Source organism: Microcaecilia unicolor, chromosome 3 (genome assembly GCF_901765095.1).
Source record: "Microcaecilia unicolor chromosome 3, aMicUni1.1, whole genome shotgun sequence".
NCBI classification, from domain to species: domain Eukaryota; kingdom Metazoa; phylum Chordata; class Amphibia; order Gymnophiona; family Siphonopidae; genus Microcaecilia; species Microcaecilia unicolor.
Genome location: NC_044033.1, coordinates 460,235,650 through 460,249,649, shown reverse-complemented (window position 1 = coordinate 460,249,649; position 14,000 = coordinate 460,235,650). Strand labels below are relative to the sequence as shown.

The following is a 14,000-nucleotide window of genomic DNA, read 5'->3' as shown; positions in this document are numbered from 1 at the left end:
TAAATAAATAATCACAAATTACCTTTTAAATTCTTGACATGGTTGTATTTCACCCTGAGGCTGCATCAGGGGATATAATCAGGTATCACAATCAATGTATTATGTGTCTCAACAGCTTATAAATAAAGGGATCCTTTTACAAAGCCGTGGTAATCACTAACATGTGCTTAAAACAGGTTAAAAAGGCACTATTGCAGGATGTGCTCAAGTGTCCCGTGGTAGTTTTGGAATTGGCACATACTTCCCATGTGCTAAAAAATAGATTTTATTTTTTAGCGTGGGAGATATGTTTGGAGGCAGGCATGTCCTGTGCTACTCAGTTAGCGTGTGGGCATTGGTGCACACTGACCGATTAGCACTGGATTAGTGTGGGAGCCTTTACCACCTACAAAATAGGTGGTGGTAAGGGTCCCTCTGTGCTAATGCCCATGTGCTAATTGGGAAATTAGCATGTGCCTGTGAAGGAAAAAAAGAAATTGTGACCATTGTACAGCCATTCACTAAAAATGGTATTGGTCACTTTTTAGTGCACCTTGGAAAAAGGGCCCTAAAGGTTCTTATCTCAAAGATAGAAGGACAAGAGCAATTTGTTTATTATATATTTTATTTGTTACATTTGTATCCCACATTTTCCCACCTATATGCAGGCTCAATGTGGCTTGCATAGTACCGTGAAGGCATTCGCCTAGAACGGTAAAAACAAATACAAGTTGGAGGGGCATAATCGAACGGCGCCGGCCATCTATTTGGCTGGCGCCGCAAAGAGCAGTCCCGAACCATATTATCGAAAAATATGGCCGGCCATCTTTCGTTTCAATAATACGGTTGGGGCCGGCCAAATGTCAGAGATGGCCGGGTTTGAGATGGCCGGCATCGGTTTTCGCCGATAATGGAAACTAATACCGGCGATCTCAAACCCGGCCAAAACCAAGGCATTTGGTCGTGGGAGGGACCAGCATTTGTAGTGCACTGGTCCCCCTGACATGCCAGGACACCAACTGGGACCCTAGGGAGCACTGCAGTGGACTTCAAAAATAGCTCCCAGGTGCATAGCTCCCTTACCTTGGGTGCTGAGCCCCCCAAATCCCCCCCAAATCCACTCCCTACAACTGTACACCACTACTATAGCCCTTAGGGATGAAGGGGGCACCTACATGTGGGTACAGTGGGTTTTGAGGGGGGGGGGTTGGAGGGCTTAACATTTACCACCACAAGTGTAACAGGTAGGAGGGGATGGGCCTGGGTCCACCTGCCTGAAGTGCACTGCACCCAAAAAAAACTGCTCCATGGACCTGCATAGTGCTCCGTGAAAAAAATGCATACTGCTATCAGGGAGCTGGGTATGACACTTCAGGCTGGCATAGAGGCTGGCAAAAAAATATATATTTTTTTTTTGGGTGGGAGGGGGTTGATGACCACTGGGGGAGTAAGGGGAGGTCATCCCCGATTCCCTCCGGTTGTCATTTGGTCAGTTGGGGCAACTTTTTGAAGCTTGGTCCTGAAAAAAAAAGGGACCAAGTGAAGCCGCCGAAATGCTTGTCAAGGCCGGCTTTCTTTTTTCCATTATCGGGCGAAGCTGGCCATCTCATACCACGCCCCCATCCCGCCCCTGCCCCGCCTTCACTACCCAACCAACACGCCCCCTTAAAATTTGGCCAACTCCATGACGGAAAGCAGTTAGCGCCGGCCAAATTCGGCTGTCGATTATACTGATTTGGCCAGGTTCAGGAGATCGCCGGCCATCTCCCGATTTGTGTCGGAAGATGGCCGGTGATCTCTTTCGAAAATAAGCTGGATAGTGGTTGAGTAATGGTACATGTGTACACTCAAGTACAGTAGGTATTATTCTGTGACTCTGAGGACTCACAATCAGAGTTGGAACTGAAGTAATGGAGGGTTAAGTGAGTTGCTCACAATCACAAGGAGCAGCAGTGGGATTTGAAACAGGTGCCCCTGTTTCTCAGGGTGCTCCTTTAACCATTAGGTTACTCTTATTTCAAAGCAAGGCTAAGTCTTTAACCATTTGGTTCAAAAGCACTATTGCTGAACTTTTCCTTCTATCCTGGAGATAAGATCCTAATACCTATGTATATGCTGTTGTGATATATATATTGCCTTTTATATGATTAGCTGATTATATTCCCAGATGTAGCCTCAGGGTGAAACATGGCAATGTTAGACATTTAAAAAGTCATTTGAATTAAGGGGGTTGTTTACTAAAGCTTAGCATGAGTTATCTGCAGCAGGACCCATAGACATAAAATGGGCCCTGCTGCAGATAAGTCAAGCTAAGCTTTAGTAAACAACCCCTTAAAATTGTTAATCCAGTTGGTTATATAATTTTCCATGGATTTTTAAATTGGTATTTGAAATATGAATTAGTAATAAAGTAATTTAATACACTTCGGTGGGTTGTGTGTGGTTTTACTCCATTAGCACTGCACTTCCTGGGACATTTTGGCTATAGATGGGAAGGGCAAATAAACTCATTTTGTTGTCTATGATACAGACTAGATGGTAAGACATTGTCAGGCCTAGTTTTAGTGAACAACCATTATAGAAAAGTGAGATCAAGTATAAGCAAATGAATTTCTGTCAATAAACAGATTGTTTTTGTATGGAGTCATTAGGAAAATTCATGAAATAGTATTAGGGGGCTGATGATAGAAGCACAGATTTGCATAGGTTGGTTAGTGTCCATCTGTCAGATGAGGATTTGGATCCACAAAAGATTAGAAGGTTTGTTTCAGCCAGTGGAGGAAGAACCACAAATGTAGGTGGTGGAAGAGGACAGGTCATGATGGGGGCCATCCTTTCCAGTGGTTGTGAGGATCTGAGCTTGATTGTGAGCTATGTAAGCTGTTTGTGGCCTTAGGGTCTTGCAGAATTGGCTTCAACATGGGGAGGGGAGGGTGGTAAAATCATCTATCTAGTTGGTGGAGATCCCAGCTGTGGCCTGGCAGGTAGGAGTGCAAATCTTAGATTTGGTCTCTTTGAAGGTATCTCCAGAGTGATTTGGCTTGGCTATGGCAATGTAAATCACCTTGACCCCGAATCAGGTGATAATGGTAAGGAAGAGGGGGAGGGGTCTGTTCACATTGTGGAGGCCTTGTGGTTGTTCTAATTTTATGGCTGTTAATCAATGGTGGTCTTCCTGAAACCCTTTTTATGTATCTTGCATTTTATGCAAAGCAAGCATGTCGGAGTGTGCCTATGTAAGAAGATGTGGGATAAGCACAGTCCCAGCCAGTCTTGGTAATATGGTAATGAGGCCCAAGTACATACCTATTTGGTATCAGGATCCCCCTTCAGTGTCGAGGCTAGGAGGCTGCAGTGCAATTTGGAAGGCATGAGGAGGTCCATAGGGTATGCGAAGGGATGTGTAGCCATGTTCAGAAACTCATGGAAGGGCTATATTTGCAAAAGTCAATTGAGAGCTATAGAGGACTGTCCCTGCATGAGTTTTATAGAAGAATGGAAGTGCGTATTGGATATCACCTGCCTATGTTTCTAGCATAAAAAATCTTCCCATACTGAAAAGGATGCATAAAGATTTGTAAACATTTAAAATAACCTCCAATCCCTTATATTCTTAGAAAACAACTAATTAATCTTTGCCAAACATATATGTACAGTCATGCCAAGTGTGATATGTTCTGCACTCGTAAATATGTTCATTTATTTGTTTTATGTATGAAATTTCCAAACTTTTGCATGAACCTTCCCAACTTATTTTCATTGGGCTGCAAAGAGCGATAAACAGAAGTAGAGTTGTAATTGGACATGTAATTGGGCCGCACAAAATTATGCCCCAAAGTTCTGCTTTTCTGGTCTAATGGCTGTGAATGGATGTTCTGCATATTGCTTGTTGTCTCTGTGTTGACATCCAGCTTACAAAATGGCTCGTAGCGACTATAAATTCTTCTTTCACTGAGCTGCAATCTTCTTAGATCTTCTTTTAGGTTTGGACTTTCTGGGTTGGTTGTTCTATGCATTTCCCTTTGTGGTACATCTCTCAGTGGCATTCCTCTTTGTAGCATTCCCCTATGTGACATCTCTCTTTGTATCATCCCCCTTTGTGATACTTCCCTTTGTGGCATCCCCCTTTGTTGAGTAGTAGAAGCAAATGGAGTTCCATAACCTCTGTGTGTTTTAGTTTCTTTTGTATCTTGGTATTGAATTTGTTCCGTATTAAATCTTGGTGTAGAGGAATCCCCAATACTTTCAACATTACATATAGTGGGACTTTTACTGCCATCATCAGTGGATTTCACAGACTTAGTTGGGCTAATACATACGTTTTCCTTACTTTTATTTAAACTAATTTGTGATATACCTAACATTGTTCTCTCTTTCTTTGGTGACTCATCATTCTTGCTTCCAGATTTCGCAAAGCTTTGCTTCTCTTCTTCTTCAGATATCAAAGTATCTGAGCTACTACACATTCTATAAAAAGCAGGGGCTTTATGTTTTGACAAGCTCTCCTTTTTTTCTGGTGAAAGATTAAGCAGTGACCGCAACTTTTTGGATCCCATTTTCAGAAAATTTGGAGAACCCTTGCCTTCTTTCTTTGAAGACCAATCTTTATTAGGATCCTCCTTATTAGCATCATCCAGAGAATCATTAGATGCAGTCCTTGTTGGAGTGGCAATCTGAGTTTCATTTTGCATGCTTTGATCCACGTTTGCTAAGTGGTTATGCAAGTTGTTGACTTTCTGATCATCTGGCTTCACTGAAGAATTTGCTGTTTGTCTTACAGTACTCCTACCCAATGAACTATATATGTAATTGGATGGCTGTCTATTGGCAACATAATCTATAGCAACTTTAGAGTGCTCATACAGAGGTAAACTGCGCCTTTTGAATATGCTTTCATTCGGCTGGTTCTTAACATTATCTGCTTCTCTGTTAGTACATAAGGATGTGTATATATAGTTGGTTGCCTCATGATTGGTGTTATAATTTGAAACAGGCTTGGGGCCTTCTGGAATTTGCAAACTGTGCCTTTTCGTTAATTCTGGTTGAGATTCATGGCCTTCATGTCCTGGGATAAACCTTGAGTTATCCCTTGGTGTTATTGCCTTAGGTGTTAGACTTTCTTGGGAATCAATAACAGTTGAATTTGTAGATCCTGTGGTACAACTAATTGCTTCCTTTTGATCAGGTAAAGTTGGTTTAAACATTAACGATGAACGAAGCCGTGAATGAGCATAAATTGGATTCATTCTAGTGCTCTCACTTCCTTCATAGGAGTCATATTTGTCATCTAAAATCTCTCCACTTGAATCAGCAGGAAAATCAGAATTATCATTCAAGTAAGATTCAATCCGCCAGTTACGGAGGAATGACTTGGTAGTACGTTCAAGGGTGGGCATCTTTTGCTGCAGAAAGCGAATGTGATTGTCTGTACCATGGAAAGACCGCCGCACATTAGAGTTTCTTTCACCTAGATTTGTTACTCGATGAACAAATCGATCTGTTAAATTTTGGCTGGATCCATTGTAAAAAGCCAAATAACCTCCTCTTGATGATGATCCAACACTGGGAATACTAGATTGCATTTTCCAGTTATTACTTCGATTGCTGCCCATCCCTTGATTCATGGCTCGATTGAGCATCAAGTAAGGAGAGGGTTCTGGATTCTCCCCTGCAGCATAACTGTGTCTCTTCCAATGCTCATTTTTGTCACTAGACTGAAACTGGCGGATTTTATTTTGTATGTTAAAACCTGGCAGACGGTGAGACTTGTATGCTAAGTTTTTGGAACTGTATCTATCCTCACCATGTATTCCATATCTTCCTCGAGAATTTAAGTAAGTAGAATCTAAAGTGTGCACTTTTTCTTGTCTGGCAAATAGACTGTGTTGACTGGAAGCAGAGATTAAAGAAGATAATGAATGCTGATAGAAACCATTTTCCCATGGAATCTTTCGATTGTTCCCTATAAGTAATTCATCTTTTGCAAACATGCTGGGAACACTGGAACGTGCATACAGAGTCCTAAACTCTTCATCAAAGGATTCCACCAGCTGTCCACTGATTACTTGGACCATACTAAGGTTGACCTTCTCAAATGACCACATAAAACTAAAACATAAAAGAGAGAAATCATTTATATATAGGTGAAATATATTGTGTTAATAGAGATACATTTTTCTCTGTAAAGAAATTAAAGTAATTCTTATCCACAAATCAACATTTTTTAGAACTATTCTACTGTTAATTTCTTTCCTATTCAGTTATGAGATTCTGTAAGTTTTACTACATTGTCACAATCGTTAGGGGATATCAGGATAACTTTCCTTGCATGCTGAGAACCTTTTTTGCGAAAAGAGAAATTCAATGCATTACATATATAAACTACAACAAAATGCTATTTTCTCCTCAAAATAGTTCTTTTATTAAGGTGTGCTAACATAAGCGCACGCTAACAATTAGTGCATGCTAAATGATAAGATGCCCACAGGAATATAATGAGCATCTTATCATTTAGTGAATGCTAATCATTAGCGCACCTTAATAAAAAGAACCCTTAGTGAAGAATCTCAACATAACTAACTTGAATTTTCTATAACAGAACTCTGCTTTACCTATGCATCTCCAAATGTAAGTTTCAAGTTCAAAGATCCTAACCTTGATCCTCGAGGGTCACAACCCAATTGGGTTTTCAGCATTGCCACAATGAAGTTGCAGATCTATTTAGACAGTGGTGACAGATCATGCAAATAGACTGTATGGATTTTCATTTTGGAAATGCTGAAACTCCAACTGGCTGTGATCCTCAAGGGCTGAATTTGGACATCCCTGTTTTAGTTATTTAAACTAGTGCTTGACAAATCCTGGGCGGCAGGTTGCCATGGTGCCTAGAAATTTTCATCCTGGCACCTGGGATTTCTTACCCTTGATGTTATTGTTTCTTCTTCCTCGATGTTGCCTCATGCTCCTCCTTTCCCCCTGCACAGCAATCGTACTCTATAGATACTTGAACCACAAGATACAGGAAGATCGGGAAGTCTTGCGGGACTTGAAACCATGAGACTTCCCTAAATTCCTGCACCACGCGGCTCAAGTATCTACACAACTCAATCATTGTGCAGGAGGAAAGGAGGAGTGTGAGGCGGCACTGTGAGCAATGGATGGAGGAGGGCCACAAGAAAGACTGAAGGAAGGATGGAGTTCTGACTGATTTGCATAGAGGTCTCCTGTTTGTTTCATTTGCTTAAAAAGATTTTCAGTCAAATTCTATCCACATACCACCAGATTCTGTATAGGTCGCTTAAAGTTGGGCACACAGTTTTAGACGTGGATCACAGATCTGCGCGTAAACTAATTAGCTAGTTTGGTGATGATAATCACAAACTTTCATTTTTGACTGGCCTGAGCCATGTTGCAGATGGCAAAGTTGTTCATTCTAGCATCTCCGTATCTGTATTCATTGTCTCACTCCTCAAGACACAGATGCGAAACATGAATTGTATCAAGTAAAGGTGGAGGTTCGTGGACTGTTCCGATTTGGAACCTGTCGTGACTACTTGGAAGATCGATTGAAAGTTTTGGGTTGAATTTGGCTGATAATATGGCTATTTGGATGGACTCTATTGGAGACATTTTATGAGACCACTTTAGCATTGCTAGTTTGCTGTTTGAGGCCATAGGCAAATAACTGAAAAGACTGCTTTGGTTTACCATTGCCAAACATCTCATCAGATAAGTGAAGAATGTTGCTTGCCTTGGTTTTTGAACTGAGGTTGGACTTTTTGGTGGGTTGGTATGTTGAGGGTGTCACTTGTGATTTACAATGATGTCCTGAGTAAATATCACAATTATTTTATTGTAGTGATGTGATAATAAAGTTTTGCTATATGAAGTGTAATACTTTAGCCTTTGGTTTTTGGGATACTGTTTAGCTTTGAAGGCTTGTACTCATTATATTGTTACCCCTGTTAATTTGGTATAATCAATTATTGACATTAACAAACTCTGTATGAATATGTGCGGATCTGCCCTACGCCCTAGTCTATAACATGCCCACCTGAATTCCATAGCACACAACTCCAAATGCTCATGCCAAAAGTTAGACATAAACCCTGGGATTCGATATATCGTGCTTAGTATTCCATGCTGAAATCCAAGCGTATTCTATAACAACATAAGTTAATTGGCTTAACAGGCCAATCAGTGTTTTTAACAGCACTTATTAAGCAATAATGAGCACTGGCAATAATTAGAATTTACAGACATAACTCACTAAGCATATTCTGTAATGCACAGCACCTAAATTCTAATGTACGAAACCAAAAAGGGGCATGGCTATGGCCAGGGAAATGGACATTTATTGGACGATCCAAAATTTACACGCACTATTATAGAATATGCCCCTCTGCGACTGAATCTACATGCCGGTATTTACTCCAAGTTTTCCTTGATGTAAATGAACGCATGAAGTTCTAGGCAATGGGATATCAACTAAACATATTCTATATACCACGCCTAAATCTAGGCACCACTTATAGAATACCCTTACACAGAAATTTATCCCACCTGTTTTTTTCAGGCACCATATATAGAATCTAGCCGAAAATGTACACTAAGGGGTCCTTTTGCTAAGGTGCGCCAAAATATAGCCTGCACTGTTGTAGGCATGTGTATTGGATGCCATAGGCCCATTTTTCAGCACACCTGCAAAAAAAAGGACTTGCGGCAAAATAAAAATTGTTGTTCGTCCATTTTGGGCCTGAGATCTTACTACCACCTATTGAATTAACGGTAAGGTCTCATGCGTTAACCGGACGGTAATCGTCAGCACGTGTACACTGCCGATTACTGCCCAGTTAGCGCCACACGGTAGAAAATAAAAAATATTTTCTGCCAAGCATATCGGACAAGTGTAAAAAAATGGAATTCCTGCCCGGGGCATGCGGTAGCTGGGCGGTAGTTACTACTGCTACTACTACTTATCATTTCTAAAGCGCTACTAGATATACGCAGCGCTGTACACTTGAACATGAAGAGACAGTCCCTGTTCGACAGAGCTTACAATCTAATTAGGACAGACAAACAGGACAAACAAGAGATAAGGCAATATTAAAGTGAGGATGACAGAATAAGGGTTCTGAACAAGTGAGTAAGGGTTAGGAGTTAAAAGCAGCATCAAAAAGGTGGGCTTTTAGCATAGATTTGAAGACGGCCAGAGATGGAGCTAAGGAAGTCTATTCCAGGCATATGGTGCAGCAAGATAAAAGGAACAGAGTCTGGAGTTAGCAGTGAAGGAGAAGGGTGCAGTTAAGAGAAATTTACGAAGTTCCCGGGGAGGAATGTAGGGAGAGATGAGATTGGAGAGGTACTGAGGAGCTGCAGAGTGAATGCACTTATAGGTCAATAAGAAGAGTTTGAACTGTATGTGGAAACAGATAGGAAGCCAGTGAAGTGACTTGAGGAGAGGGCTAATATGAGCATAACGAAACTGGCGGAATATTAGTTGTGCAGCAGAATTTTGAACAGATTGAAGAGGAGAGAGATGGCTAAGTGGGAGACCTGTGAGAAGCAAGTTGCAATAGTCTAAGCGAGAGGTGATAAGAGTGTGGATGAGGGTTCTGGTAGTGTGCTCAGAAAGGAAAGGGCGAATTTTGGTGCTATTATAGAGAAAGAAATGACTGGTTTTAGCAGTCTGCTGAATATGTGCAGAGAAGAAAAGGGAGGAGTTGAAGATGACCCCAAGGTTACGAGCTGATGAGACAGGAAGGATGAGAGTGTTATCCACAGAACTAGAGAATGGGGGAGAAGGAGAGGTTGGTTTAGAGGCAACGATAAGAAGCTCAGCCTTGGTCATGTTTATTTCAGATGGCGCTGAGACATCCAGGCAGCTATGTCAGACAGGCAGACTGATACTTTGGCCTGGGTTTTGGCTGAGATTTCTGGTGTGGAGAGGTAGATCTGGGAGTCATCAGCGTAAAGATGATACTGAAAACCATGGGATGAGATCAGAGTACCAAGGGAAGAAGCATAGATGGAGAAAAGAAGAGGTCCCAAGACAGATCCCTGAGGTACACCAACTGACAGTGGGATAGAAGTAGAGGAGGATCCACTAGAGAATACACTAAAGGTACGCTGGGAGAGATAAGAAGAAAACCAGGAAAGAACAGAGCCCTGAAATCCAAGTGAGGACAGCGTATCAAGGAGTAGGCTGTGATCAACAGTGTCAAAAGCAGCAGATAGATCAAGAAGGATGAGGATAGAAAAGAGACCTTTGGATCTGGTCAGGAACAGATCATTGGAGACTTTAGCAAGCACTGTTTCAGTTGAATGAAGGGGGCGAAAGCCAGATTGCAGTGAATCAAGAATAGCTTGAGATGAGTTCCAAATTGACGTGAGTTAGATGCGTGTAGGTGCCTACATGCCTTAGTAAAAGGGCCCACTAAGCTAGTATTCTGTAAGGGTTGTTTTAGGCAGAGTGTTTTTTTCAGAATACGATCGTAGAATGGATCATCCTGGCGTCTAACTCTGGGTGCCATTTATTGAATCTGCTGATAGTAGTGTTTTAAGTTTTCTGGCCACCAGTGAAAGTATAACTCTGTATGAATATCAGGTCCTATGTTTTAAATTTATTTCTTAACAGCAGATATGGGCATCCAATAAGATTTTGTTTCATGCTCATGATTTTTTTTTCAAATGGAAATGAATGTTTTTAAGAATGCACACTATCACTCAGATTCTATATATGGCACCAAATATATATATATTTGGGTAAGCAACTTATTTCCCTAGTGGATTTTGTCATATCTTTTAAGTGGTAGCTCAAGGTGAGTTATATTTGGGTAAGCTAGGTTTTTCCGTATAGAATTTACTTGGCCATGTTGCCAGTAACTGGGAAAGCTTTATTTCATTAACACTGCAGTATTGCAAAGGACTTTGTTTTCTCTGTGAAGTGGTATATTTTCAAAGGCGGATGTATTATGTCTCACAATTAACAGATGATTTGTCCCTGATGCAACCACCTTTCATTCTGATAAATTTGAATAAAACACCATTTGAGCCTTTTAAAGCTGACAAACCACTTCTTTTTTTATCTGCCAAAAAATGTATGCCAAACTTTACATGTGGACTGAAGGTGCACATACAAATTAATTAGCTAATGAGCCATTAGCTTGCAATAAATTGAGGTCAATAATCAATTATTGCAGTTAATTGGCAGTAATTGGAATTTGCACACACAGGGACCCTTTTACTAAGTTGCGGTAGGGCCTACACATGTGCAGCATGCGCCAAAAAAAGACTACCACCAGGCTAGCATGCCCCCCTGGTGGTAATTTTGGATTTGGTGCGTGCTCATTCCGGTGGTAGAAATTAATTTTTTATTTTCTACCATGTGCGGCATTTCCGGCGGCAATTTGCAGTTGGCATGCGCTGAATGGTTACTGTGCATGTAGCGCATGAACCCTTACCACTAGATCAATAGGTGGTGGTAAGGGCTCAGGCCATTAATAGGCGCACACTAGTTTTAATTTTAGCGCTTGCCCATTTCCTATCCCATTAAAAAAATGCCCTTTATCCCAGATGTGGTACAAAAATGGCCCGGTGTGTGCCAAAAACACATGCCCGCACTACCGCAGGCCACTTTTTACCACAGCTTAGTAAAAGGTCCCCACATTTTCCTGCACTCTATTCTATAACACCAGGTGCTCAAATTCTCTAGTGTTCGACTCAAAAGGGGGCATGGCCATGGGCAGTCAGGGGCATTCTAAAAAATTGTGTGCGTTTTTGTAGAATAATGTCATTCCCATGCCCAAATGCCAAGAGTTGGGTGCCAGCATTTACACCAGTTTCAGTTGGCGTAAATACTGGCACCCATCTTTGGTTACGGGAATCAACTCTAAGTGCTATTTCATAAACAATACTCAACTCAGAGTGCTGTTTAAAGAATAGCACTCCACATTGATTTTTTTTTTCCGGTGCTGATTTTTCAGTGTCATTTATAGAATTTACCCCATAGTGTACATTTTTATTGGTGGATGGCATTCATTTTAAATGGCAGCCCATCCCTACTGAACAGAGGGTAAAAAAAAAACTTAGATTTAGCACTCATTTTATTTCAGTTGGAGCTCAAGATGAGTTACATTCAGGTACTGTAGGTAGGTTTTTTCCTTTTTTAAATCACTTTCAAATTTTAATTTATTTCTGGACAACCATTGTATAAAACTCTGTTATCTGTTAATATTTAAAAATAGGCTTTAAGTCTTGAAATGATGATGCAAAAGAAACAAGTGAATTCAATTTTAATTTAAATCAGTCAAAATATCTTAAACTGATTAATGATCTTACCTGTATGTACCAAACATGACTTTCTGCAAATCAACTAGGAGAAATTTTTGTTCCATTTTTCCACAGAATTTTGCCCCTGATTTGGAAAAATAATCATGTCCTTTCACTGTCCTTACTCTGATATTCTGTTGTGGAAACAAAATAAATGCAAGCATTTCATCAGCATTTTTCAGACTGGTATTAACATTACATGGAGGGGCATAATCAAACAGGGCACCCACGTTTTCCTGAGGGCGTCCTCGCAGGATGTCCCTGCGAAGGGGCGGGGAAACCCATATTATTGAAACAAGATGGGTGACCATCTTTTGTTTCAATAATACGGTCAAGGATGCCCAAATCTCCACATTTAGGTCGACCTTAGCGATTGTCATCCCTAGAGATGGTCGTCCCCGATTTTCAGCCATAATGGAAACCGAGGACACCCATCTCAGAAATGACCAAATGCAAGCCCTTTGGTCATGGGAGGAACCAGCATTCGTAGTTCACTAGTCCCCCTGACATGCCAGGATACCAACCGGGCACCCTAGGGGGCACTGCAGTGGACTTCAGAAAAAGCTCCCAGGTGCATAGCTCCCTTACCTTGTGTGCTGAGCCCCCCAATCCCCCCCCCCAACCCCACTCCCCACAACTGTACACCACTACCATAGCCCTTAGGGATGAAGGGGGCACCTAGATGTGGGTACAGTGGGTTTGTGGTGGGTTTTGGAGGACTTACATTTACCACCACAAGTTTAACAAGTAGGGGAGGATTGGTCTGAATCCGCCTGCCTGAAGTGCACTGCAGAACCCACTAAAACTGCTCAATGGACCTGCATATTGCTGTCATGGAGCTGGGTATGATATTTGAGGCTGGCATAGAGGCTGGAAAAATATTTTAAATGTTTTTAGGGTGGGAGGGGGTTAGTGACCACTGGGGGAGTAGGGGGAGGTCCTCCCTGATTCCCTCCGGTGGCCATCTGGTCACTTAGGGCACATTTTTGTGGCTTGGTCGTTAAAAAAAAAGGACCAAGTAAAGTCGGCCAAGTGTTCGTCAGGGACGCCCTTCTTTTTTTCCATTATTGGCCGAGTACGCACATGTGTTAAGCACGCCCCAGTCCCGCCTTTACTATGCTTCCGACACGCCCCTAGGAACTTTGGCTGTCCCCGCGATGAAAAGCAGTTGAGGGCACCCAAAATCAGCTTTCAATTATGCCGATTTGGGCGACCCTGGGAGAAGGACACCCATCTCCCGATTTGTGTTGAAAGATGGGCGCCCTTCTCTTTCGAAAATGAGCCCAATAGTAACATAGTAAATGATGATGGATAAAGTCCTGTACAGTCCATCCAGTCTGCCCAACGAGATAAACTCATAGCATATGGCATGATGCGATACTACATATGCATACTTAAGCTTCATTTGTTCTTGCTATGTTCAAGGCACAGACTGTAGAAGTCTGCTTGGCACTGGCCTTGTTTCCCAACTACTCATCCTGTCATTGAACCCCAGTCCAACCCATCCACATCTGTCCAGCCATGATCTTGGCACAGACCATAGAAGTCTGCCCAGCATTTGCTTTATTTACTGTGCATAGAAGGGCTTACTGTGCATAGAAGGGCTTATGCAATATGGGAGTCTTTTACTAATGTGTGCTAGTGTTTTTAGCATGTGCTAAAAATCAGCCAGATCTAAATTCTGAGACACA

The 14,000-nt window shown here is 41.7% G+C and overlaps 1 protein-coding gene across 1 annotated transcript in view; it reads right to left on the bottom strand.

Moving 5' to 3' along the window:
* Positions 1 to 2,312: 2,312 nt before the first annotated feature.
* Positions 2,313 to 14,000, bottom strand: part of FAM83B (family with sequence similarity 83 member B) — a 119,319-nt gene continuing 107,631 nt past the window's right edge. The window contains exons 4-5 of the mRNA XM_030198977.1: positions 12,319 to 12,443; positions 2,313 to 6,087 (exon numbers count right to left, since the gene is read on the bottom strand). Coding sequence (XP_030054837.1) covers positions 3,675 to 6,087; positions 12,319 to 12,443 — 2,538 coding nt within the window. The 3' untranslated portion in view covers positions 2,313 to 3,674. The remainder of the gene's footprint in view (positions 6,088 to 12,318; positions 12,444 to 14,000) is intronic.